Source organism: Hypomesus nipponensis, chromosome 25, assembly GCF_054491055.1.
Source record: "Hypomesus nipponensis isolate SF chromosome 25, ASM5449105v1, whole genome shotgun sequence".
Classification (NCBI taxonomy): Eukaryota; Metazoa; Chordata; class Actinopteri; order Osmeriformes; family Osmeridae; genus Hypomesus; species Hypomesus nipponensis.
The window spans coordinates 11,117,225-11,143,077 of NC_140385.1; the positions used below are offsets into that span (position 1 = coordinate 11,117,225).

Here is a 25,853-nt window from a genome sequence, read left to right on the forward strand (position 1 = left end):
TGTAGGTCAAAAACATGTAGAGGCTTATTGGGGTTTATTACATTTTGCATACCAACTCTTTAAAAATTCATCTGCCGCTGTTACTATGATCAATGGCTGCCACTGATTTCGGTGCAGACTGTGTTGGAGCTGTGCCCGCATCACCATTCTTTTCCTGGAAGCAGCAGAGTGTGTCATCAGTTCATCGCAATGGAATGTTGTCAGCACGGGAACGTAAAGTGCACCCGCACATTCTCTCCTTACACGCACACTCACTTACTTGTTCACGCGCATCCAGTAGCCATCCCACCGCAGTCAAGGTCCTGTTCAAAAGAGTCAACACAGAGTGTTTAGCTGTTCTCCGAAGGTCACTCACCCAGCGAACACAGATGCATGTTTGTCCAATTGTGTAGTCCACGGCAAGGCAGTGGGAACAGATATTTGAAGATGCTGTCAGTACAGCTTTTCATAAAATGATGCCAATTTTAAAGAACGCGGAAACCTTTCTCTTGATCGTATGTTTCACTGCTCCAAGTTCAGTCAGACTTTGGCCGAAACTATACATGTTCTGCTTTGTCAACGATCTCCACCTGTCTTTTTCTTCATCTTTTCTTTTCTTCATGTTTTTTTTTGTCTTCCCACCTGCTCTTCTTTTACTGGATCTGAGCCACGCACTCGAAATCCTCTTTAGACAGTCACACACGCACAACGTTTTGCAGATCAATGGCTTTTGGCACCAGGTGATGTTGACACTGTTGCCCTCTGCTCTCTGGAGGTGTGGGCTTTTTCAAAGGCACAGAGTCCACTGAAACCTCTCTCCCCGTCACAGCAAGTTACAGCCGGGGTTGTCGGACACAGGTGGTATAGTTTTAGATCAAGCCTAACTGAAGGATGGGCTCGTTGAGGGTGCTAGCTTGTGGTCTGCTACTGGCGTTGAACTTGACGCTGCTGGTCTTGGAGACTGATGGACAAGAAAACGGAATGAAGAAGGTATGACTTTGCCTATGAGGAATGGATGTTTGATGAGGAATGGATGTTTGAGGTTGTCCTTACCAGTGGTTGACACAGAGTGGAAAGATGCAATCAATGCAATGAAGTAAACTTATTTGGCCTTAAAGAGGGTTAGTACCCATCTCAATACTACCTAATTATTTATTTGATTAAAGAAAAGCGTGAATAGATACAGGCAGCAGGACTTGGTTCAGTCTGCGTGGGAGGTATGGCAGGTTAGGACTTCTGCTCCACAGTGTCATAAGCTCACCCACGTTGTGCTGAATCACACCATTAACTTTAGTCTGTAGGAGTCTGGGGGAAATGACGCACTTGCCGCATGTCTATAGACATGGATGTATTGCTATTTCAAGTCTCGGATCAACATTGATGTGTGGGGTGTGTTACAAAAAGCATAGCACCCCTAATGAATAAAGAAATGAAGAACAGTATAAGCAATGTGAACCTTGTGACATTTTTTGAGGTGAAAAAGCAGGTGTCGGGCCATGGCCTTGTCAACCTTGCCCACCAACAGAGAGGAACATGGAGGCCTCTGATGCAGACCAGAGCCAACCTCTCAGAGGTCAGAAGGTCAGTCATTATCTTGTCTGAGAGTAAGGCAAACAGGCTCATCCATGTTCCAAATGTTCCTCACGATACATTTAAACAGCTCACAAGCTTCAGACCCATCTTGTTTGGCATGTTCCTGTTGAATTGCAATGTTTCAGTTGAACCATTTTCCATCCCTCTTCCTCAGTATCAAGTCTGTGTTTGAGTTACGGACTTTGGATCCGGAGGGGGCAGTTTTTTATGGGGACACCAACGCAGGAGTGGACTGGTTCGTCTTCTCTCTGAGGAACGGCATCCCTGAGATGCAGATTGCCAAAGCAGACATCCTTGTTAGTGCGGTGGGCGGGCCCAAACTGAACGACGGCCAATGGCATCAGGTACACTAAGGTGGTGTGTAGACCAATAATTGGACATACGTGGAAAATATTGTTAAAAACGTTTTTAGGGGCACAGAAACTGTTTCAAGCTGACACAAAGTATATGTCACAATGTACACAATGTGACCCTTATCGCTTCGCCCCCTTCCTCCCAACCTGCCCAGCTGGGCCTGAGCAATGAGGGGAAGTTTGTGATTCTGGAGGTGGATGGGAAGCAGGCTCTGGTGGTGGGCCTGGAATCAAACAAGACGGAGGAGCTTATGACGGGACAGATACGCCTGGCCCTCGGAGGGATCCTGGTCGATGAGAAGAAGATGGTCAATCCGGTACAGTGAAGTGTCTGTCTCTGTGTGGGATATGACAATCTTTCCTGTTCAAGTTCAACTTTATTTATACAGCACATTTACAAACAGCCACGCGGCTGGCCAAAGTGCTACACAGTGCGTTTGACCTTACACATGCACTTAAAAATACACACGTACACAAGGAAATAGAGCTCAAAAAGGAATTATTAAAAAGAGTAGACAAAATAAAATAACCAGTTTAAAAGAAAGTGATATAAATAAAACCATAAAAAATATAAACAAACATAAACCCCAGAGCAATCATGGAAAGGCTAGAGAAAATAGGTGGGTCTTTAGCCTGGACTTAAAACTAAAAATGTGCCATCCTTATCTCTAATGGCAGTTGAGTTCCATAGTCTAGGGCCGGCCACAGAAAAAGCACGCTCTCCTCGCTCTCCTCGCTCTCCTCGGGTCAATCTGTTTTCCTGTGTGATAAAGGTGTTTGCGTTGATTTTCCCTCTGTGTTCGGGGCTCAAGTTTGTTGCAGAGATGGACGGCTGCGTGCGGAAGGGCAACTGGCTGAACCTTACCTCACCATGGGAGACCGAAGAGGTTGGAGACCTCATGCCTTGCTTTGATGCCATTAAACCAGGGGCCTTCTTCTCTGGGGCTGGTCTCTCTGTCTTCAAAACCTCCGGTACTGTTTTGTTGATTTAAGAAGGATTTAACATTGTTTGAAAGGACTGAAAGGGGGAATGGAGATGGTTTCTTAAAAGAGATTCGTAAATGTTTCTTTATAGAAATCCCCATTGGGTCCGAGGAAAATGGGATTAAGATTGACATCTGGGCAGAGTCATCCAATGAAATGGAGGGAGCCATTCTTAACCTCCGTAATGATGAGCAGGGGTCCATTCTTTCAGCGAGAGCCAACAACATAACCAAGGTACCTAACTTCTGACACGCTCTCAGTACTTGACATAGTTCAGCAGGAAGCATATTCAAGATGATAGACACGAATAGACTGTGGCTATTCGTGCTATGAATGAAGGTATTTGTGTATTTCATTTCATAGAAGACGGCAGAATCAGGATTCAATTCAGGATTAAAAAAATAAATATTTTGTACCTTTTTCCGGCAGGAACTCACACTAACCCTGGGCAAATCTTCAACCGTTTTGAAATTGGGCTTCAACAAACTATCCATTACCATGCTGAAAGATACAGTAAAAGTGGCCCTTGATGATATTCCATTTGACGTCACAGAAAATGACAAAACACCAGACTATTTGGCCAGCTGGAAAGCGGGTATATTCCTTAGTTTTGGGGGAATTCCAGGTGAGTTTAAGCACAAAGAAGCACTATCACTGATTGGTGCACCTTATCCATGTTTTCCTCTCTCTACCTTCCTGCTCTGTGGTTCATCAACCTCCTTTTCTGTCACTGTGTCGTCCTCAGATGAAGGGGATCATTTCCATGGCTCCCAGTACCTCCATGGCTGTATAGAAAAGATCCAAATTCAGGGGAAGGATGTTGATTTGGATATAGCCATGTACAAGCACATCTCTATCTCCTCCCACAGCTGTCCTGCATAAAACCAGTGCAAATGTGGATATCTAATAGCTTTGGTGCATCTCTGCTCCTGCTTTCCCACTACTTGGTGATATAGGCCAGGGATGGATAGAGATACAACCAGGTACACTTGTCTTTGTTGAGTCAAGATGTCTAAGCTTCATAAACGTTTGATTTGCATGTTGAATAAAGTCTTGTTTGCATATACAACCAATTTGAGCTTTTTGCCTTTATTGAAATTGACTATCCACCTATGATTGTTACATTTATATTTTCATGTTATAATCCCACCAGTCTATAAATCTTGTTGATAGTCAAAACTGCACATGGATGTTAATAAGAAGTTACGCTGTCATTGCTCTGTTCTAGGTTAATGCATTGCAAATATAACGTGTTGGTTGCACCAATTGAAATAAATAAATACAATTGAAAATGTGCTTTTGGATCTGGAGTGGCAGGGATTCACAGAGCCACCCGTGGATCGCATTTCATAAAGCTTTGATTTAGCGCCCTCTAGTGGATTAAATCACATATGTTTTTCACATGTAACATGACGTCATCCTGATTCAACGCTTTAATTTCGCTGAATCATCCTGTGCAATCGAGACTATATAAATGTTACATAGTTGTAAATGTAAGGTAATGCTCCGAGTGTTTACATCTTTAAGCACTACATTTGTAATAAACACTACATTTAGATACATTCACCAAAAAACGCACCAAAATCCCACACTGCCATAAAATATATTGGGGTGTGACGATAGGCCAGACCTGCTGCCGTCTACTGTCTCGGAGTGGGCGTGTTCTTTCCCCTTCCCAAAAGCAGCATTGGATTTTCATGTTGTCGCAAATTGCCCTGTCGTGAAGCGACAACGCAGTCTGACTGCGGCAAGTGTCCAGGGGGCGGTGTTAAATATGACTTAAAGCTGACCAAATGGCTTCTCTTTGATATATCCTCCTGGATTATAAATTATTGTAGCAACATACGTGTACCCCATAATTGACATAATAATTCATGTTCAATGAATTGTTCAGGAGTTATGCATGTTGTTTGTAATGAAAGTCAAGCAATATATCCTCATGTCTACAATTCAGGAGGAATTTTGACTATATTGTGAGAATGCCGATATTCAACTTCATTGTTTGATTTGAGGAGTAAATACATAATTGAAACTAAAGTGTTGCATGTAGGTAACCTACAGTATTTGGATTTTCTTCTACCAGGATGTCATTTCTAAACCATGGGCGTCCAGGGGGGCTTACCTTAACATAGGGCGTTCCTAAATTCATGCCCCGCGGGTAATGCCCCGGCTTGTCAGGGAACACCCCTTAGCCTGGACACTTGCAGTGAAGATGGCGGCTGAGCTGCACCCGCGCAGCGGAAAGCTGATCGGCCTGTCGAATTCGAACCGAACCGCTCAGCGAAACCAACCCGTTCAGGAATTTAATCACGGTTTGGTGCTGAGTAGAGAACCGCTAAGGGACAGGGATGTCTTCACCGTTCGTATCGACAAGAAGGTAAACAGACCCTCCGTTACCGTGCGGTGGAAGGCTGACAGGAATGCGAGGAAAGAGTGCAGTGGGACTGGGTCTGTTGTCCGCAGTGCCTGCCTGTGTGTGTTGTTGCTGCTGCTTGGGCGTGCTCGGCTTGTTAAAAGGGAAAAGGATGAAAATGAATAACGCGTAGCGCCAAGTTCTTGGTTGACAGTAGGCACCAGCTACAGTATCGATAGCAGCAAGATAACTATCTAGCTGTGGTCTGTTACAAGGCTGACTAGCTTGCAAGCTAGCCAGCTAACTTTGGCTTTCTCCAGTACTGCTAGATCTATTATGTTAACTAGTCTAGGGATAGACAGCGGTTGGTAATTGAACAAGAAATGTGGCCTTGCATATACTATAGCTAGTCTCACTATCTCAGACTTTAATATGTGTTGACCACAGGCAACGAATCTGTTAGCTTTCGAGCTACCTACTCAATGACGCGTAAACTTTATTGGACAAGATAGCCTAAGCCAGCAATCGAGAACGTTAGTCCACAAATGTCTCATCAGACTGTCTACTATGTATACGTGTAAGGACAACTAACTAGTAGAAACACAATACTGCAGGTCAGTGGTTTAGCTTCTACTGTAGCTAGCAAGCCAGTGTATTATAGCCACAGGCTACCTCTAGGCTAGAGCTAGCTTGCAAACTGTAGAGCTACTGTAGCCAGCCATTCGCATTTGATCAAAGCCCGGGCTAAATGACATCCTGCAAAGGATAGCTTGCTGTTTTGGTAGCTATCGTGGTGTTGCATCTGGTAGCAAGCCACGAGCCTGTAGGACCAAAACCAGTTGAATTTCAGTGACAATAACACCGCCTTGGGGTATTCTCCTTGTGACATTGACGATTTGATGAAGGTGTTCATTGTTTAGGTAAAGCAGTCCAAAGTTCTTTGATTGTATAAATTCAGCCATGGCAAATCGTGGAAACCGTTCCCCTAATCATTTGTTAACCAAGGGATTTGGAGTCCTCTCTGAATTAAAAGGTACGGGTGGAACTCAACCAAGCTGTATGTTAGAAAGAGCAAGGTAGTCTGGCGAGTAGCTTATTGTCTAGTCTCTCAACATTTTGAAGTTCTATGTACATCTTACAGACCCCCTATCTATCTTCCAAGGCAACACATCGTTGTATTATCCAGTTATAACAATAGCATCGTTAGCCTGTCAGTTACTGTGGTAAGCCTACTGCATCTAGTAACGACAGCTTGCTTGCTTTGTAAACAATTTTCCAACCCCCATACCTGTGGGTCACTGACAGAGGGCAAATACTATTTTCTCCACATGTCCCATGCATGTTCCAACAAGATTTCTCTTAATAACTGCACAATGTCAACGATCTTCCCACACACACGTCCACACCCCCTTTGAAATCCTAAATGTTTGTATGACAAATCCAATGCATTTTACATCCCTCACTCGTGCCACTCAATGACCTGATACAACATCTCAAAAATAGACAGCAGTTTCGAGCTTGGTATTATCCCTTGCATTAAAGCTATAATCCGCTTCCATCCATATAATTGCATGACGTGGATCAATACCGCAGAGAGGAAACTTGACATGGCTGGTAATGTTGGGTGTCGGCATATCGTGCACTAAGTGAAGGGCTGGTCCTGTTAATGGCAAAGAGCGACTAAAGCCAAACGTGAGGTTGTTTTTGACTGATTGACTGTGCTCTGCTGGTGGTGGTAGTGCATCGTTTTCACCTTCACCAGAGGAGCCCATGAGGCACAGCAGCCTCGTTGGTCAGACAGGTGTGTCAAACCACCTTCCGCTCAGCGGCTTCCTCCGTCCCGTCAGGGTTATAGAGAGAAGCACGTGCAGGACTTGGTCGCCGCACAGGTCTGTGGACGGATTTTCGAGACTGTGTTCCAAGTTTTTGAGTTTTAAGAAGTCGGCAGAGCGGATACAAACACAGATTCAGAGTCCCAGCACCCCTTGGGTGGTTTGTTTATGAAGAGTGAGCTGTTATAGAGCTCCACTTAGATCAATGTGGTTGTGTAAAGAGATGAGAGAGAGAGTGCGTGTTTGGGGCAGAGAGAGAGAGAGAGAGAGAGAGAGACAGAGGGAGGAGAGAGAGACAGAGGGAGGGAGGGAGAGAGAGACACAGACAGAGGGAGGGAGAGAGAGACAAAGGGAGGGAGAGAGAGAGAAAGAGAGAGAGAGGGAGGGAGAGACAGAGGGAAGAGGGAGAGAGAGACACAGACAGAGGGAGGGAGAGAGAAAGAGAGGGAGGGAGGGAGAGAGAGACAGAGGGAGAGAGAGACACAGAGGGAGGGAGGGAGAGAGAGAGACACAGAGGGAGAGAGAGAGACAGAGAGTGTGATGGGGGGGGGGAGGGAGATCAAGATCTCTCCTCTTGCCCATGGCCTGGCCGTGTCACTCAGATCAGTAGCCTATATCCCCAGGCTGCTGCTGGGACACTGACTTCCACAGCAGCGCCGACGGCGGCTAGCCAAACTGGGCTACATGGACGCACACGGGCAGCAGGAAAAGACGGAGGAGAGGGTGGAAGGCATTGGCAGATGTAGGTTAGTCACAGTATGTGGAGCAAGAGGCTTCAGATGGTGGCAGATCTACTCGACGACATGACTGCGGGGGACGAGGGAGAGGGCAGAAAAGAGGAAGAGCGAGAAGGCGGTTAAGTTTGGACTAAGGAGGCCAATACCGGTGTTCTGTCTGGTTTACTGTATTTCTGTGCCCGGTGAAGTAAAAAGGATACACGCCACATAGCCAGTGAGCAAGGAGACGGAAAGACAGCCTAAAAAAAAGAAGCAATGTGGACATGTGGCACCTCAGGATCACATGATTGTGTGGCATTCTTTCAATGTACTAATTCATTTTGACAACAGGCTGTCGACAGAGTCAGACATGGTTTATGAAGGAGACGAGCTTAAGGCTAGTTTCACCAGGCCAGAGTAGCTTTGTTCTGTAAGACTTAAGCTACTCTTCACGTTGCTCATTGGATCCCTGTATGAGACTCTTGAGGGTTCGTTTATAGACTTCTGGTCCAGCTTTGACTCGGCGCTTCCGCAGAACCATCAAGCTCGAGCGTGTCTTTTATTGTGTCATAAAAGACAACTGGGAAAAGACTTGTGTTTCTGTTTGTTTGAGTTGGCAGGCTTTTGTCAGTGCTTAACCCCTACCCCTCGTGGAAAGCAAAACGAGAATCCGTGAACCTTGAATTTCTAGTCCAATTCACCCTTCAGGTGACCTTTCATCGAATGTAGGGAGATGAATCGGGAAAGTATCTGTGTGCTCCCATATGGTCAATGTCCTGGAGTGAACCAGGCGACGGTTCCTCCTGTCTCCTGACAGAAAACTCTCTTCTCCGAGAATCCAAGATCTTCTGAGAATCCCATCCTCATTGCGCACCGAATCCATGCAGAACGTGCGCCGATTACAGTCGGACCAAGAGTCGGACCAATAGGAATACAGATAACGGGGTGCCAAGAACGCAAGGGTTAACCTTCCCTCCCCTCCCCCCCAGGTGAACTCCTGGAGCGGCTCCATCGAGATCGGCGTGACGGCGCTGGACCCGGCCGGCCTGGACTTCCCCAGCAGCGCCACGGGCCTGAAGGGCGGCTCCTGGATCGTGTCGGGCTGCTCGGTGCTCCGCGACGGCCGCTCCGTCCTGGAGGAGTACGGCCGCGACCTGGACCAGCTGGCCGAGGGCGACCGCGTGGGCATCCAGCGCAGCGCCCGCGGCGACCTGCACCTGTGGGTCAACGGGCAGGACTGCGGCGCGGCGGCCGGCGGCCTGCCTGCGCGCCTCTGGGCCGTGGTGGACCTGTACGGCAAGTGCACCCAGGTGACGGTGGTGAGCTGCGAGCCGCCCTCGGCGCCGCGGGACACGGAGAGGCTCGAGGGCCTCGCGGCGGAGGAGGAGGAGGAGGAGGAGGAAGAGGAGGAGGAGGAGGAGGTGGTGGTGTGCGGCGTCCGGGAGGATTCGGCGGGGGTCGGCGCGGCGGCGACGGGTTTGATGACGGAGGAAGGTAGGGGCCGCGTTGTCGCCGTCTCGGGGGAATGCCGCGGCGGGTTTCCTCTCTCGCCCGCCGGGCCAAAGCCGAAAGCAAAGTTGTGTGGTGAAGGTCTGTCCGTCCAGACGGGGCCTTCTGTGTTTCGCGTGCATACAAACGCCGATGGAGGAGAGGAGAGATGGGGCGTGAATCTCTCCGGCTGTTATTTCATCTCTCCTCCCCTCTGTTCTTCCCTCCCTCCCCTCGCTATCAGGACACGAGCTCCCTCACAGTCACAGTCGACCAGACAAGTTCCCCAACAACCTCGAGCCAGACACAGGTGAGGGAATGCCTCACATCCCGACCGTGGCGTTGGTGAAGCCCTCGCAAATCATTTCTCATATTCTCTCCCGTGTTTTTTTTTGTTTTTGTTTGTTTGTTTGTTTGTTTCTCTCACGCACTCTTCCTTTTCGGATCTTTCTTTTCTCTCTCTCTCTCTGTCTCTCTCTCTCTGTCTCTCTCTCTCTCTCTCTGTCTCTCTCTCTGTCTCTCTCTCTGTCTCTCTTTCTGTCTCTCTCTCTCTCTCTCTCTCTCTCTCTCTCTCTCTCTCTCTCTCTCTCTCTCTGTCTGTGTCTCTCTCTCTCTCTCTGTCTCTCTCTGTGTCTCTCTCTGTGTCTCTCTCTCTGTCTGTGTCTCTCTCTCTGTCTCTCTCTCTCTCTCTCTCTCTCTCTCTCTCTCTGTCTGTATCTCTGTCTCTCTCTCTCTGTCTGTGTCTCTCTCTCTGTCTCTCTCTCTCTCTCCACTCCATCTGTCCATCTCTGCCCCAGTCCTGACGGAGCACCAGCTCTTCGACGTCTTCAACAACGCCATCGTGTCCCTCTACCGCTCGGAAGACGAGGGCGGGGGGGGCGAGGAGCTGGGCGGGGTCTCCACGGACTCCTCGAGGGGGGGGAGGGGCAGCGCCGGCGGCAGCGGCAGCAGCGGAGGGGGCGCGGCCCACAGCGACAGCACAGGGCCCGGGGGAGGGGGGGGAGGAGGAGGAGGAGGAGGAGGAGGGAGCAGCAATAGCAGCCCGGCGGGGAGCGGAGGGGCGGGACTGGGGCTGGCAACGGGCGCCGTGACCACCAACGACGCGCTGCTCTTCCACGAGAAGTGCGGCACGCTGATCAAGCTGAGCAACAACAACAAGACGGCCGAGAGGCGCCGGCCGCTGGACGAGTTCAACAACGGCGTGGTCATGACCAACCGGCCGCTCCGACACAACGAGATGTTCGAGGTGCGGGCCAATAGGGCGTCACGATACTGAGACGTTCCCACGCACGCACGCACACAGACACACACGGAACTGTTGTAGAAAAGGGTTCTGCCAAGATAACATGAGTTTTCCTTTGGCTGGATAACCTGTCTGTTGTCAATCGGGTTTGATGTGTCGCGATCAGAGAGAACTGCTATCAGGGATTGTATGCAGACATGAAAGCTGTCCAAAAAACGAAATGATAATACAAGTTTTTTTTCGGTCATATCTTCGATAGCTTAGTGTAACTGAATCACGGTTCGCGTGCAGTACCAGTTATTATCATCCATCAAGGTTTTGAAGTGAACTCGTATCTCCATATGGGAGAGCTTGAGGCAATGAATAATCAGCTCAGTGCCAAAAGACGTGAATGGTTAAGCGATTCCCGTAGGCTATCACTGCAGCCCGAAACGAAATAATAAATAGCGGCAACGTTGGAGTCTGCGGCACTATTATGGGCTGGAGAGATGAGTACACGTGTGCTGGGTTTCAGATTCGCATAGACAAACTGGTGGATAAGTGGTCTGGCTCCATCGAGATCGGCGTGACGACACACAACCCCAATAACCTGGATTACCCTGCTACCATGACCAATCTGCGCTCAGGTAACGCACGCACACACATACACACTTTCTCGTTCACGCACACCCCCCTCTTGATCGAAACAAGACTGTGTACACAACAGAGCCCGAGATTAAATCGCTATGTCGCTTGTTATAGAGTGTATCCGGTTACACATGTTTGTATGGATGCTTGCTGCTTGTGCTGCGTGTTTTCACTGGTGTGAGTGTGTGCCCAGCACAGGAGGGAGCTCATTGGCCTCATGTGTGATGATGTCGTCCAATCAGGTACAATCATGATGAGTGGCTGTGGGATCCTGACCAATGGGAAGGGGACCCGGAGGGAATACTGTGAGTTCAGCCTCGACGAGCTGCAGGTCAGTGCTGTCACACACACACACACCCACTAGCTCACTCACACAGTTACACACTCACTCACTCACTCACTCACTCACTCACACAGTTACACACTCACTCACTCACTCACTCACACAGTTACACACGCACACCTATGTGCACCCTCTTCCCCTATTCACAGCTCCTGTCTCTCTCTGTTTTTCACTCACATTGTGTTCTCTCACAGCGCAGCTCTCTGTCCCTCTATATTGCAATCCGTCTCTTGTTTCTCCCCCCCCCCCCCCCACTCCCTGTCCTTCTCTCCCCCAGGAGGGAGATCACATAGGACTGATGCGCAAGGCCAGCGGAGCGCTGCACTTCTACATCAATGGCATAGACCAAGGTGAGAGGGACACGCCGCAGAACGTCCATCAGGGGAATGGGTCTATGGAGGGAGAGGGAGAGGGGGAGGGGGAGAGGGGGAGAGGGAGAGGGAGAGGGGGGGAGGGAGAGGGAGAGGGGGGGGGGGGGAGAGAGAGAGGGAGAGGGAGAGGGAGAGGGAGAGGGAGAGGGAGGGAGAGGGAGAGGGAGAGGGAGAGGGAGAGGGAGAGGGAGGGAGAGGGAGAGGGAGAGGGAGGGAGAGGGAGAGGGAGAGGGAGAGGGAGAGGGAGAGGGAGAGGGAGAGGGAGAGGGAGAGGGGGAGAGGGAGAGGGAGAGAGAGAGAGAGGGGGGGGGGGGGAGGGAGAGAGAGGGAGAGGGGGAGAGGGAGAGAGAGGGAGAGGGAGAGGGAGAGGGAGGGAGAGAGAGAGGGGGGGGGGGAGGGAGGAAGGGAGAGGGGGAGAGAGAGAGGGAGGGAGGAGAAGGGGAGGAAGGGGGAGGGAGGGAGAGAGGGAGAGAGAAAGAGGGAGAGAGAGATTGATGAGGGTGTCAGAGCGCTAGGCGCTGTGGAGGCAGCAGTTTGTCTCGCGACTGTGGTCACCTCATCACAACCTCTTAAGAAGGACAAACAGGCAGCGTAATGACATCATCACCACCAACACAGTCGTGTTTGGCACCCCTGGTCAAATGCAGCAGTGGAACACGAGTGTGTGTTGGGCTGGTTGCCCCCCTATACGACCCGTGCATTGAGCGCAAAGAGGTCTCAGTTTGACCTTTCTCTGACCTCTCGCCCCCCCCCCCTTCCCCTCAGGTGTCGCTGCCGCCCAGACGCCCGGCGTGGTCTACGGCGTGGTCGACCTCTACGGCATGGCGGTGAAGGTCACCATCGTGCACAACCACAACCACAGCGACCGCCTGCGCCGCAACAACGCCATCATGCGGGCGCTGTCGCCCGACGTGGGCCGGCCCCGGCCCGCCCTCCTGCTCACCCCCGACCCCGACGCCCCCGACCGCCTCCTCTTCCACCCTAACTGTGGCCAGAAGGCAGCCATCATCAGTGAGGGCAGGACCGCGCTTCGCCCACAGTGAGTCTCCTCCCCCAGCACCCTCATTTTAAGATCTTGAGATCTGGAACGAGCTACTGAGTTATCGGTTCTGTGTTCCATCTCCACAAACATGGGAAACTATGGGGGCCACGGTTAAATCATTTCTATTCCTGGTTCCTCCACGAATAATCAAGAACGACAAGCCTTCATTTTGTAAAATTGTAATATTCTTTACATTTTCAAACAGTGTTGTCCTCAAGGTCAAATCAAGGATTTTTGGGGGAGTTGTTTGAGAAACGCAAGAGACTGAATCCCCCCTCCCTCCCTCCCTCCTTCCCTCCCTCCCTCCCTCCCTCCCTCCCTCCCTCCCTCCCTCCCTCCCTCCCTCCCTCCCTCCCTCCCTCCCTCCCTCCCCCCTCCTGCAGCGCGACGGACGACTTCAACCACGGCGTGGTGCTGAGCGGCCGGCCGCTGCGCTCCAACGAGGTGTTCCAGGTGCGCATCGACAAGATGGTGGACAAGTGGGCGGGGTCCATCGAGATCGGCGTGACGACGCACAACCCCGCCTACCTGCAGCTGCCCTCCACCATGACCAACCTGCGCTCAGGTAGCGCCTCGAGACGTTACGAGACCAGCAGTAGTTGTATCCCCTTGCTTTGATAACAGCGTGCATGGACTCCACACTGGGGCCCGGTCTCCGTACGTCGCTAACTCAGTTAGCTGGATTTGATTGCCGACGATTTGTCATGATCTTGGATTGGTCGGTTCTTCGAAGCTCATCCTGGACTTGCTGTCATAGCAACAAGTCCTTTAGCTTAAACCTGCTCGGGAGCAGTCTTATTTGATGTAAACAAGATTCCCTTTTAGACCAAGGCATAACTCGATCCAGCTATACTAATTATACACAGCAGGGGTGTTCGAAGAAACCGAATGAGCCAGATCATGATTAGCACGATGATGTCGTCTTGGATGTGTCATTTGATCTGGGATGTGATAAGCGACGTACGGAGAGCGGGCCCCAGATGTTATCCCAGCGTGATCTGACCATGTTCCAAAGAGCTTCCTGGGATGTCACTGAATGCTTGGCTTCCTCGGTCGTTCATTCTCCCAGTGATCATTCCGTGTGGTCAAAAGATGAACGTGAGGACCCTATTGTCGTGATTCGTTTTCAACACCGCAGAACGCAATGGTCTGTGTGTGAGTTCATGTGAAGCAATGCAACCATTCCCTTGGTATTCCTGTGAACGTGCCACCTCTGTGTTGTGATGGGGCAGGGTGAACATGCTCTGTGTCGTCTTGGCGACCACGGGGCCGGTGTCAGTAGTCTGTCTGTGTCTCAGGGACCTGGATGATGACGGGCAACGGGGTGATGCACAATGGGACGACCATCCTGGACGAGTACGGACACAACCTGGACAGGCTCAAAGTGAGGAGGGACCTCTCTCTCTCTCTCTCTCTCTCTCTCTCTCTCTCTCTCTCTCTCTCTCTCTCTCTCTCTCTCTCTCTCTCGCTCTCTCGCTCTCTCTCTCGCTCTCTCGCTCTCTCGCTCTCTTTCTCTCGCTCTCTTTCTCCCTCTCTCCTCCACACCACTCTTTTTCCTCTTTGTGTCTCTCTCTTTTTCTCTTTCTCTCTTTCTTTTTCTCTCTCTCTTTTTCTATCTCTCTCTCTCTCTCTCTTTTCTCTCCATCCATCCAGTGGCACATCCCTGATATCCTCCCCCTCCCCCCCTCCCCCAGGCAGGAGACACGGTGGGCGTGGTGCGCAAGGAGGACGGCAGCCTCCACTTCTTTGTGAACGGCGTGGCGCAGGGCCCGGCGGCGTGGAACGTCCCCACCAGCGTGTACGCCGTGGTGGACCTCTACGGCCAGGCGGCGCAGGCCACCATCATGGACGACATGGGTAAGGAAAGAAGAAAAGGAAAGCTCTGATGAACGGGGCTTTACTAAACTAGACTTTTTGTCAAGAAGTACAGCTAATGAACCCCTCTCTCTGTCTCTGTCTCTCTCTCTCTCCCCCTCTCTCTCTCTCTCTCCCCTCTCTCTCTCTCTCCCCCCCTTCTCCCCTGTAGCCGACCTCCCCCCCCTCCCGGAGGACAGCTCCGAGGGCCCCGTCGCCATGTCGCCCGGCAGCCCCTGCTCCGTCGGCGGGGGCAACGGCGCAAACGACCTGCGCTTCCACCAGCTGCATGGCACCAACGCCGTCATCACCAACGGGGGGCGCACAGCCCTGCGCCAGAACTGCCGCAGCGAGTTCAACGATGCCATCGTCATCTCAAACAGGTGTGTGTGTGTGTGTAGTGGTTCATGATTCATAGTGCGCTGTTATATTGACTTCATGTAAGATACATAAGGTGTGTGTGTGTGTGTGTGAACGCTCGCTCTCTCTCCCCAGGTGCCTTCGAGACGGAGAGCTGTTTGAGATTGTTATCCAGAAGATGGTGGACCGCTGGTCGGGGTCTATTGAAGCAGGTAAGATAAAAGCAGGTAAGGTGTTTCCGTTTTTCTTCCCCCCTCTTCCACCCCGACACGACACACCCCCCCCCCCCCCCACACGCACACACCGCAAGCCTCGAATAAGCCGCACGCACATTTCCAACGAAGCCGTACGCATGCGTAATGCACGTACGGCACGCACGCGAGACGGCGCCGGCGCAGCGCGGCAGGGTTGACCCCGCTCCGCTCCTGTTTCCAGGCGTGACGGCCATTAGACCCGAAGAGCTGGAGTTCCCCAACACCATGACGGACATAGACTACGACACCTGGATGCTCAGGTAGGCCTGCGTGACCCCAGCGCGCGTGTGTCTGTGTGTGTGTGTGTGTGGGGGGGGGGGACCGTGTACACACACCATCCATGGGGTCCAAGCTTCATCCTCACTTTTTCCATCGGTCCCCACCGGGGGAAACCCCATTTGGTTTTCTGCCCGTCTTCTCGCTGTCCTGGTCCCCATCCACCTCTTTCTTCTCCTCCCTCCTCGTCTTTCAGTCTCCTGTCTTCATGTACAATGTACGTTGAGTCCCTCTAGCAGACGCTCTTATCCAGAGCGACTTACAGCGAGTACAGGGACATTCCCCCCCGAGGCAAGGAGGGTGAAGTGCCTTGCCCAAGGACACAACGCCATTTGGCACGGCCGGGGATCGAACCAGCAACCTTCTGATGACTAGCCCGACCCCTCAGCCGTCTGACCTCCATTAGACCTCCTGGACGTTTTCCTTTTCGCCTCGGCTGTTCTGTTCTTCCCCCTCGCCCTCTGTCCTCTTCTCTCTCTATTGTCCCAATGTTCTGCTCGACATGGACATATGCCTATTTAATAAACACATCCATCTGCCCTCTAACACCTAGATTACATTTCGAGTATTTCATTCTCTGGTGTCGTGTATAATCCCCCTTCTCCCCACCGCTGGTGTTGTTGATTTGGGTGTGGCTGTTGCCCATATTGCAGTATTTAATTTCTGTTTTCCCTCCACGTCGTACAAATGCATATTTCCACGTGATGCCTACCGCGTAGTCGTGGCTTCACATGCTGGGGGACTTTCACGAGTTGGGGGATGACTTTGTGTAAACGAATCACCTGGCTACTCTCACCCCTGCCTCCTGTCACCCCCCCCCCCCAGTGGCACAGCCATCATGCAGGACGGCAACACCATGCGCAACAACTACGGTTGCGACCTGGACTCCCTGACCACGGGCTCCCGCATCGGCATGATGCGCTCGTCCAGCGGCGACCTCCACTACTACATCAACGGGGTGGACCAGGGCGTGGCCTGCACGGGGCTGCCGCCAGGTAAAGGTGATTGGACCCCGTTTACAGCACCTCTCACGACCCCATCGGGTCGCTGCCCCACCCCCCCAGCACACAGGGCTGGCCCCTGGCCGCGTGTGTGTGTGTGTGTGTGTGTGTGTGAGCAGCTACGCGCGTCGGGTGGGAGAGGAGGCAGGTGCTGGTTTGTGTTCTGTCATTGGCTGAGAGGTTGTGGTTGCCTGGTTTGGAATGGGATGGACCTCGATACTGTGGTGTAACCGTGTGGCGTCCGACGACCACGCACCTTTGGGTCTTTTCTGTCATGTTTATCAAAGTTGTTTTTATTGGGAAAAGAACATCCCCCCCCCCCCAAAGAAAATAATATTATCCAAATATATGGTGAACTGTTCTCTCTCTTCCGCCTTCCGTCCATTTCTCCCTCCCTCCCTCCCTCCCTCCCTCCCTCCCTCCCTCCCTCCCTCCCTCCCTCCCTCCCTCCCTCCCTCCCTCCCTCCCTCCCTCCCTCCCTCCCTCCCTCCCTCCCTCCCTCCCTCCCTCCGTCTCCCAGAGGTGTATGCGGTCATCGACCTGTACGGTCAGTGTGTCCAGGTGTCCATCACAAGCTCTACAGGCCCTCTCGACAACAGCCTGTGCACCAGCAACATCACGGAGAAGAGCTTCCCCCTCCTCTCCCCAGGTACTGGCCAGGACTGAAGCACGCTCGCCCCCTTCCGAAATGGAGCTTAAAGTAAAGAAATGGTCGTTAGTGAGCTGAAACAGCCCCCTAAACTCTCTCTCTCTCTCTCTCTCTCTCTCTCTCTCTCTCTCTCTCTCTCTCTCTCTGTCTCTCTCTCTCCCCCCTGTGTTGTGATCAGTGACGGGCGCGGCCCACCGCCTCCACAGCAAGCACGGGAAGAACGTGGTGCTCCTGGGGGAGGGCTGCCAGGCGGTCAGGGTGGGGGGCTACGCACACGGCATCGTCTTCAGCGCCAAGGAGCTTCAGACCAACGAGCTGTTCGAGGTGAGAGGCCGGCGCTCAGGGCCGAGGGAAGAGGGCGGCGGCCTTTTATTAATCGAGGCTGTCTGCCAAATAGAGAGAAAAGAAATAAACACAAGCGTTTTTGTGAAAAAACTACGACGAGACACAAGGGTTTCATTTCTTTATTTTCACAAAATGACGATTTGACTCGTGTTTCCTCCCTGCTCGTTCCACATCTCTCTCTCTCTCTCTCTCTCTCTCTCTCTCTCTCTCTCTCTCTCTCTCTCTCTCTCTCTCTCCGTCTGTGTCTCTCTCTCCGTCTGTGTCTCCCTGTCTGTCTCTCTCTCTGTCTGTCTCTCTCTCTCTCTCTCTCCCCGTGCCAGGTGAAGATAGACGAGGTGGATGAGCAGTGGTCGGGCTCCCTCCACATGGGTCTGACCACGCTGCAGCCCCCAGACCTGCCCTCCTGCCCCATGTCGGGCCTGTCGCCCACCCTGCCCCAGCTCCGCTCCAAGGTCACCTGGCTGCTGGCCGGCTCGGAGGTGCGCCGCAACGGCGTGCTGCAGAGACAGAACTACTGCTGCTCCCTGGACAGACTGACGGTGAGACAGACCCTCCGTATCCTGTCATATCCTGTCATATCCTGTCATATCCTGTCTGCCCTCCCTCATATCCTGTCTGCCCTCCCTCATATCCTGTCTGCCCTCCCTCATATCCTGTCTGCCCTCCCTCATATCCTGTCTGCCCTCCCTCATATCCTGTCTGCCCTCCCTCATATCCTGTCTGCCCTCCCTCATATCCTGTCTGCCCTCCCTCATATCCTGTCTGCCCTCCCTCATATCCTGTCTGCCCTCCCTCATAAGAGGGATGTGAACCCAGAGAGCTCATGGGTGTGTGTGTGTGCGTGTGTGTTTGTGTAGGTTGGGAACCGTGTCGGGGTGAAAAGGTGCAGTGACGACACCATGCACATCCTCATTGACGGAGAGGACATGGGACCTGCAGCCACCGCTGTAGCTAAGGTACACACACACACCAACACTTGCACACACGCACACACTCGCTGAAATAAAGGATCAAAAGACACACACGACGGTCAACCGTCCCTCTCACAGACACGCGCGCACACAGGCGTCGTTCACGTCCACGTGTGAGTTGATGCAACACGCGGCGCACACGGCTAAGCTGGCTCCTCCCCCCCCCCCCCGCAGAATGTGTACGCGGTGCTGGACCTGTACGGGCGCGTGACGGCCGTCTCCATCGTCAGCTCCTCCCTGCTGGAGGAGGCCGAGAGCCTGAAGGCCCCCTCGCTGTCCTCCGACAGCTGCAGCGAAGGAGAGGAGGACAGCTCTCCGGTGAGACGGAGCGGAGGGAGGAGGGAGGGAGGGATGTGGGAGGAGGAAGGGAGGGATGTGGGAGGAGGGAGGGATGTGGGAGGAGGAAGGGAGGGATGTGGGAGGAGGGAGGGATGTGGGAGGAGGGAGGGATGTGGGAGGAGGGAGGGATGTGGGAGGAGTGAGGGATGTGGGAGGAGGGAGGGATGTGGGAGGAGGAAGGGAGGGATGTGGGAGGAGGAAGGGAGGGATGTGGGAGGAGGAAGGGAGGGATGTGGGAGGAGGGAGGGATGTGGGAGGAGGGAGGGATGTGGGAGGAGGGAGGGATGTGGGAGCAGGGAGGGAGACTTGTGGCGTGGAGAGAGGGAGAGGAAGCCAGGAAGAGGCACTTTGCAAACGACGGCGTGGATTTGTGTCGCGTCATGGCGGGCCACGTTTGGCCCGCCTCCTGCGCGCGAGGCGTCCACGCGGCGCTTTTCAACGTGCTTCTTTAGGCAAACGTTCAGCCAAGGCGGGTGCTTGTTTTGACCTTCAACAAGCATGTCTCTGCCCCACCCACCCCCACCACCCACCAGGTGGACAGGGAGCCAGCCCTGGCGCCCACCGTCATGGTCTTCCTGGAGAACCACGGGAAGAACATCCAGCTGTCCAATCAGAACCTGACAGCCGCCCGGGTCTCCAGCTACAACCAGGGTCTCCTGGTCACTGCACAGCCCCTCCCCCGCCAGCAACTGTTCCAGGTGGGTTGGCATGTGTCCGTGTGTGTGTGTGTCTGCTTGTGCAGGGCCAGGTGTGTGTGTCTTGTCTGCTGGAGAAGGGTCGAGGGCGTGTAGGCATCTGTTGTAGTCCGGCTAAGTGTGTTAGCGTGTGTGTGTGTGTGTCTGGGAGGGGTTCACGTGAACACACTCCTGACTCCCGGTCGGATCCCTGCCGCTGCCCCAGTTTCAGATCGACCGCCTTAACCCATCGTGGACGTCGTCGCTGTCGCTCGGGGTGATAGGCCACTCCCCCGACCGGCTGAACTTCCCGTCGACGGCCTGCTGTCTGAAGCGCTCAGCCTGGCTGCTCCAGAGAGACTCCGTCTTCCACAACTCCCTCAAGGTAGGGAGACATACACACACTACACACACACACACACTACACTCTGTCAACATAGGCCTAGTCTGGTTTTTCTGCTGACTTGATGGTCTGAAATGTGTCTTTTTAAATCATTTTTTAAATAAATGATTGAATTCCCTGTCTGTCTGTTCTTTCGCTGCTTCCCTCATTTCCCTCCCTCCCTCCCTCCCTCCCTCCCTCCCTCCCTCCCTCCCTCCCTCCCTCCCTCCCTCCCTCCCTCCCTCCCTCCCTCCCTCCCTCCCTCCCTCCCTCCCTCCCTCCCTCCCTCTCTCAATCTCCCTCCCTGTCTCAATCTCCCTCCCTCCCTTTCCCTACCTCTTTTCCTACTCCATCCCCCCTCTCTTTCTTTCTTTCTCTCTCTCTCTCTCTCTCTCTCTCTCTCTCTCTCTCTCTCTCTCTCTCTCTCTCTCTCTCTCTCTCTCTCTCTCTCTCTCTCTCTCTCTCTCTCTCTCTGTCTCTGTCTCTCTCTCTCTCTCTCTCTGTCTCTCTCTGTCTCTCTCTCTCTCTCTCTCTCTCTCTCTCTCTCTCTCTCTCTGTGTCTCTCTCTCTGTCTCTCTCTCTCTCTCTCTCTCTCTCTCTCTCTCTCTCTCTGTCTCTCTCTGTCTCTCTCTCTCTCTCTCTCTCTCTCTCTCTGTGTCTCTGTGTCTCTGTGTCTCTGTCTCTCTCTCTCTCTCTCTCTCTCTCTCTCTCTCTGTCAGATCTGTGAGAACTATGGTCCTAACCTGGACACGTGTCCAGAGGGCACGGTGCTGGGCCTGCTGGTGGACGGCACCAGCTGTCTGCACCTGTATGTCAACGGCATGGACCAGGGCGTGGCCGCCCAGGACATCCCCGCCCCCTGCTACCCCCTCATAGACCTGTACGGCCAGTGTGAACAGGTGAGACACACACACATGCATGTCCTCGCCCCCCCCCCCCCCCCACACACAAACAAACCCCCCCCCCCCCACACACACACACACACACACACACACACACACAAATGAATACGATGATCACTGACTGGAAGCGATTCTTACTAGTGCCCTGTTTCAGCATGGCTAATTTGGACCGCTAATCTGTCTGCCTGCCTGCTCCTTCAATACACCTCCTTTTAGAGTCAATTGACTGGGAGATTCAAGCTAAATCCCATTTAGACGTTCCCTGCTCGGTCCGTAAAGCCTTAATCCCAGTTTAGCAGTCATAAAAGACTCCTGGCAGCATGGTCGTCGTTTAATCTGTTATGTCACAGTGGGCACTCACCCAAGGAGCTGTGTGACACGACGCCAACATCAGGAAGCATGTTTTTGTGTCGTCCCGGCAGGTTACCATAGTAACCAACAACGTACCGGCCGTGGGAGGGGAGAGCGGCGAGACGCGTTGCCAGGGCGACATGGAGAAGGCTGATATGGTTGACGGTAAATAGCATCACCTTGGCACCTGACGAGCCTCAGTTTGGCAGGTGGCGGACGTCGAGGAACTCGTTGTACAGTTGTACAACATGTACTGTGCTTGATGAGATTTGATACGATTGCATCCGAAATTGCAGTTGACCACCTGATTCAAAGAGGGGATAAAAAGATCAAATAAGATTGGGAATTATGGCAATGCACATATGTACATACATATAATAGCTCACTGAACTGTAACTTACTTAACACAATTATTATTTCTTTTTTGAAGTCATCTCAGGCCATGTGTTTTGACCTCCATCCTTTCCTGTGTGTGCTCCAGGTATTAAAGAGAGTGTGTGCTGGACACCGCCTCCAGAGGTCAACCCCAACAAGACGTGCGAGTACCAGGCCCTGTGCTCGCGCTTCAAGGACCTGCTCACTCTACCTGGTGAGACACGCTCCCTCTGGCCAGACACTGCCTCCTGCAGGCCCTCTGCTACCACTGCACTGCCCCCCGCCGGCCCTCCGCTACCACTGCACTGCCCCCTGCAGGCCCTCTGCTACCACTGCACTCTCCTCACTCACACGTCCGCACTCTCCTCGCACACGCCTGATATCTCCCTCCCATCACTCCGCCGTCTCCTCCTCCTCTCTCTCTCACGATCACGCAGAGGACTACGAAAGGTGCAGCCCAGGAAGAAGTGAACCTCAAAGCCTCCTTCTTGTCCTGAAGCCGTCATAACTCTCCCCCCCCCCCTCTCCTTTCCCACCCTCAGACGGCTACTTCAACGAGGAGGCCAAGTGCAGCCTGTGCTACTGCGAGTCGTGCCACAAGCTCCGAGGGGACGAGGCGTACTACAAGAGAGGAGAGCCGCCCCGGGACTACGCCCTGCCCTTCGGCTGGTGCCGCTTCGCCCTCAGGTCAGAGGGCTAGCACGAAATCGGCTTTAAAGCTGCTCTCTTGTACTCTTGGAGTTTGGAAATTGTGCCTGCCGTGTTTAGAGGGATTTTGTGGTCATCTCGCTTTGCGTTTTGCATTAAAAGTGCAAAGGACTGTTTTCAGGGGGCATTAAAGGATATCGGAGTCGGTGAAGAACAATGTGGATGTGGGTTCCCTGGCACGGGGGTGGACTCGTCAGAGGGCTTTGTGGTTTGTGACGTCTTTTGACCGCTGTCTGTGTTTGTCTTGCCGGGTTCCCGCGCTCCTGTCATCGGCCTCCCTCCAGGATCAAGCCCCACTGCGAGGTGTCGAACGCGCTGAAGAAGTGGCACATAGCCTACCACGGCACCAGCGTCGGAGCCCTGCGCCGCACCCTGGACCACAGCCAGCTGCTCTCTGGTGCGACGACAAAGACGCCGCAAACTCATTCAAGTTATTACAAAACACAGGGTCGCTTACTGAAGGCAAAAGCATGACCTAGGTTTAAGGGTCCATTCTTTCCCGTTGTTACTCCAGGCTTCAGTACAGAGAATATCAAGAAAAGATAGATGAAGAAGGAAGGGGAATGTACAAAATGTCAACATAGAGTTTCAACATAAAAGCACAGGATTTACAGCATCCATGTTTAAGCATGTCCCGAAACAGTGTTAACCCCTCCCGGTGGCATTCCAGGCACGTCGTCCGTCTTCTCCGTGTCTCCGGCGAAGACCGACGGGCCGAACGGCTACAGCGAGCCGGAGGAGAACAGCGCCCCCGAGAGGGAGGTCCCCAAAGTGCAGCTGTCCCCCACCATGCGCTACTCTGGCCTGGAGGTGTTCGCCCCTAAAGTGCAGTACGTGTCACACGGTTCCCACCCAGAGCCTCCTCACCGCGCCACGTGCCCTCCAGTTCCCCCACCCTCCACTCCTAGTCTGCCTTTTACTGTCAGTCAAGTGGATATGTCACAATAATAATAGATAATAATACATTTTATTTGGGGGGGGGGGGGGGGCGCGCAACACTCAAGCACATGAAATAGGCCTATGCAGGCGAGGTTCAAAAAGACAGTGGAGGTTCGAAGTAATTCGCCACGTGTCCTCTTCCTTCCGCCCAGATTCCGGGACCCTCGTTCCCAACGCCGCCACCTGGCCCAGGTGGGCTTCCAGGTGTGCGTCCGGCCGGGCTCCTACAAGGTGGGGCCCCAGACCCTGGGCACCAGCGAGGCCCTCGACCCGCGCTTCAGCAACACGGAGATCGAGTGGATCACCAAGGAGCAGGGGTGCACGCTCCTCTACGGGCTGCTGATCCGGGTGGAGTGAGGGGAGGGGAAAGGGAACCTCCCACTATATCGTCCACCAAATTTCCGCCCCCGGCCTTCGAGGTTGAGACTCTTGGGAACGCCGTGTTCCTGCTGGGGATTGTTGCCGATTCACCCGTGTTGTTTTAACGTTTGTTTCTTCTTTTTTTTTACACTTTTTTTTTTTGACACTTTTTTTTTTTTTTTTTATGACTATTCTTTTGGAGGGGCTATGGTGGTTCCAGAGAAGAACAGACACTGCCTGCACTTTATGTTTTGGACTCGTGGGGCGATTTTTAACAAACTGCCGGTCGACGTTAGTTTGAGTTTGCCACAGTTGTTTTCAGCCTCGGTTGTTTTGGTTACCACCCCCTTGGTTTCTCTCCATCCATCCACTCTCCCTCCCTTACACTCCCATCATCCCTACTTAACCCCCGCCACTTCCTGTTTGGATCTTCAGGTGTGGGGACGGTTGTTTTACCCGTGTGGAAAAACAGCTGTTGGTGTTTCATCCACATGAACCTCACCACCACACAACGATGACCATCACCTGCTACTCTGCACGGTCGACAGCCGGTGGACTTTTTAAAAGACTCTTTCCCGCGGGACAGAAAAGGACACTTGACAAAAGGACCCTGTTCAACGGTGACTCGAATGAAAGATGGGGAAAATAGACTTGAAACGGAGAACTCTGATGAGGAGAAGGACCTAAGAGCCTCTGTGGCTTTGGAAGGAGGACATTTTGAAACGGTCGAAAGCTGTTTACAGGCGTGACGCTAACGCTGTCTGCGTGCCCCCTCTCCCCGCCTCACGTCCTCCACCCTCAACAGTCTGTGTGCGCGCGTGTCTTGTTTTTTTCGTCTTCTCATCTGCTCTCTCACAGCACTGATTGTCTAACCCTCGTCCTGGTTCTTGTCAGTGGGAACGCACTCACGACAACCCTCCCTGTACCACGAGCTTAGTAACGGAATGTATCGAACGGTTGAACAAAACAAATGGGCCTTTCTGTACATTCAATCCTGTCAGTGGTCTCTGAAATGTGAACGCAAAATGTGGGACTTCCTCGTTTTTCTTGTCTTCTTTTCGTTCTTCTAAACACAGTCCCGTTTCCTTCACTGATGGTAAAAGATTGACACACAGGAGCTGTTCATGTGAGGGTGAAAAGTGGACACAACAGGGCTGGATTCCATTTCAGCCTTTACACCCTTTCTCCAAGCACCCTGTTAGGATGAATAACCATTATAAGGCCTATTATAAGGCTTGGTGCAGCATCAAATATATCTTACCTTACAGTATATCATACACACTGGTTATAAACCAAACAAGGGTAGCTGAGGCTGAAAGGAAACCGCGTTCAGAGTCCCTTGTCCATCCCTCGTTCATGTCCTGTTCCGTTTCACTCGTTTACACTGACGTCTCGTGTTCTGATCCTCTTAGTCCCATCTGACATTGTTTACCAGGGAGGACATTCAAAGCCAACCATGTCTTTCGGTTCGCTGAGTATAAGCGCGCCTCTTACGCAAAGATTCTTGGGAAATGGAGTCTTAATTATGGCCCTGATGCTGGAGTTTACATTGTGAATGTGATTCATTAGGGCTCGGTTTTTGGTTGTAGTCCGTTTGACGTTCTGCAACCTTCCGACACTTCGATTTACACATGACAAAGATGTTACACAAGGGGTTTACAACTTTATCCAAATATTCACCTAATGATTGATTGTACATGGTCGGCTCTCCAAAGCATATCTTTCAACTACATTTTTTTATGTTGCCAATCAGACATACTCATGTGTAACATCACCACATGCATTCATGCCCTGCCATCTTGCCAAGGGGAGGGAACGGAATGGTTTGAGAAGTAGTCAATTATTTCGTCGCCTCCTCTGATAAACTGTGTAATGTTATTTATTGCAAAAGATGGCAGTTTGAAAAATAACTTGCTTGCTAAGTCCAATCATAATGTGAAAACATGGGGTTATTTACAGCCCAGTGCTGCTTTTTATGAGAATTCATTTGTATTATTGTTTTGGTCTTGTTTAATTTTGTTCTCTATGTTGCGTTGTACAGGCTGTTACATAACATAAAATCATATCTTCCTGATTTGTAAAAAAATTAATAATAAACCGACAAAGCGACAGTATGCACATATAAAACCAGTATCTGGATGGTTTGTACATGGTTGGGTTGAACAGTATTCTGACACTATGGGAAGCAT

At 52.3% G+C, this 25,853-nt stretch overlaps 2 protein-coding genes and 1 long non-coding RNA gene across 7 annotated transcripts; 2 read left to right on the forward strand and 1 right to left on the reverse strand.

Moving 5' to 3' along the window:
- Window positions 1–19: 19 nt before the first annotated feature.
- LOC146222264 (uncharacterized) lies at window positions 20–738 on the reverse strand. The gene is made up of 3 exons (XR_014746776.1): window positions 482–738; window positions 260–302; window positions 20–154 (listed from the first exon to the last, which is right to left on the reverse strand). It is a non-coding gene; the product is annotated as an uncharacterized LOC146222264 (long non-coding RNA).
- Window positions 739–819: 81 nt separating this feature from the next.
- Window positions 820–3,982, forward strand: shbg (sex hormone-binding globulin). Of its 2 annotated transcripts, none has more exons than XM_084691895.1 (8): window positions 820–969; window positions 1,454–1,560; window positions 1,727–1,916; window positions 2,081–2,242; window positions 2,738–2,897; window positions 3,001–3,143; window positions 3,339–3,534; window positions 3,655–3,982. In XM_084691895.1, exons 1-8 carry the CDS (start codon window positions 871–873, stop codon window positions 3,789–3,791), a joined length of 1,194 nt encoding a protein of 397 aa, XP_084548021.1. In that variant the 5' UTR covers window positions 820–870; the 3' UTR covers window positions 3,792–3,982. The 2 variants fall into 2 exon arrangements, with proteins under 2 accessions (XP_084548021.1, XP_084548022.1); XM_084691896.1 differs by having other exon boundaries at window positions 822–969; window positions 1,466–1,560.
- Window positions 3,983–5,115: 1,133 nt separating this feature from the next.
- On the forward strand, window positions 5,116–25,791 carry neurl4 (neuralized E3 ubiquitin protein ligase 4). Of its 4 annotated transcripts, none has more exons than XM_084690996.1 (29): window positions 5,116–5,286; window positions 8,800–9,304; window positions 9,543–9,608; window positions 10,096–10,544; window positions 11,056–11,167; window positions 11,411–11,499; window positions 11,789–11,861; window positions 12,648–12,921; window positions 13,308–13,489; window positions 14,223–14,308; window positions 14,619–14,781; window positions 14,951–15,161; window positions 15,274–15,365; window positions 15,574–15,652; window positions 16,494–16,663; window positions 17,190–17,318; window positions 17,497–17,642; window positions 17,984–18,202; window positions 18,521–18,619; window positions 18,809–18,952; window positions 19,507–19,671; window positions 19,874–20,032; window positions 20,749–20,928; window positions 21,354–21,447; window positions 21,764–21,871; window positions 22,200–22,344; window positions 22,650–22,762; window positions 23,036–23,195; window positions 23,457–25,791. In XM_084690996.1, exons 1-29 carry the CDS (start codon window positions 5,122–5,124, stop codon window positions 23,659–23,661), a joined length of 4,782 nt encoding a protein of 1,593 aa, XP_084547122.1. In that variant the 5' UTR covers window positions 5,116–5,121; the 3' UTR covers window positions 23,662–25,791. The 4 variants fall into 4 exon arrangements, 3 of the variants coding, with proteins under 3 accessions (XP_084547122.1, XP_084547123.1, XP_084547124.1); XM_084690997.1 differs by having other exon boundaries at window positions 15,274–15,350; XR_014746692.1 differs by lacking the exons at window positions 21,354–21,447; window positions 23,457–25,791 and having other exon boundaries at window positions 23,036–23,171.
- Window positions 25,792–25,853: the final 62 nt, after the last annotated feature.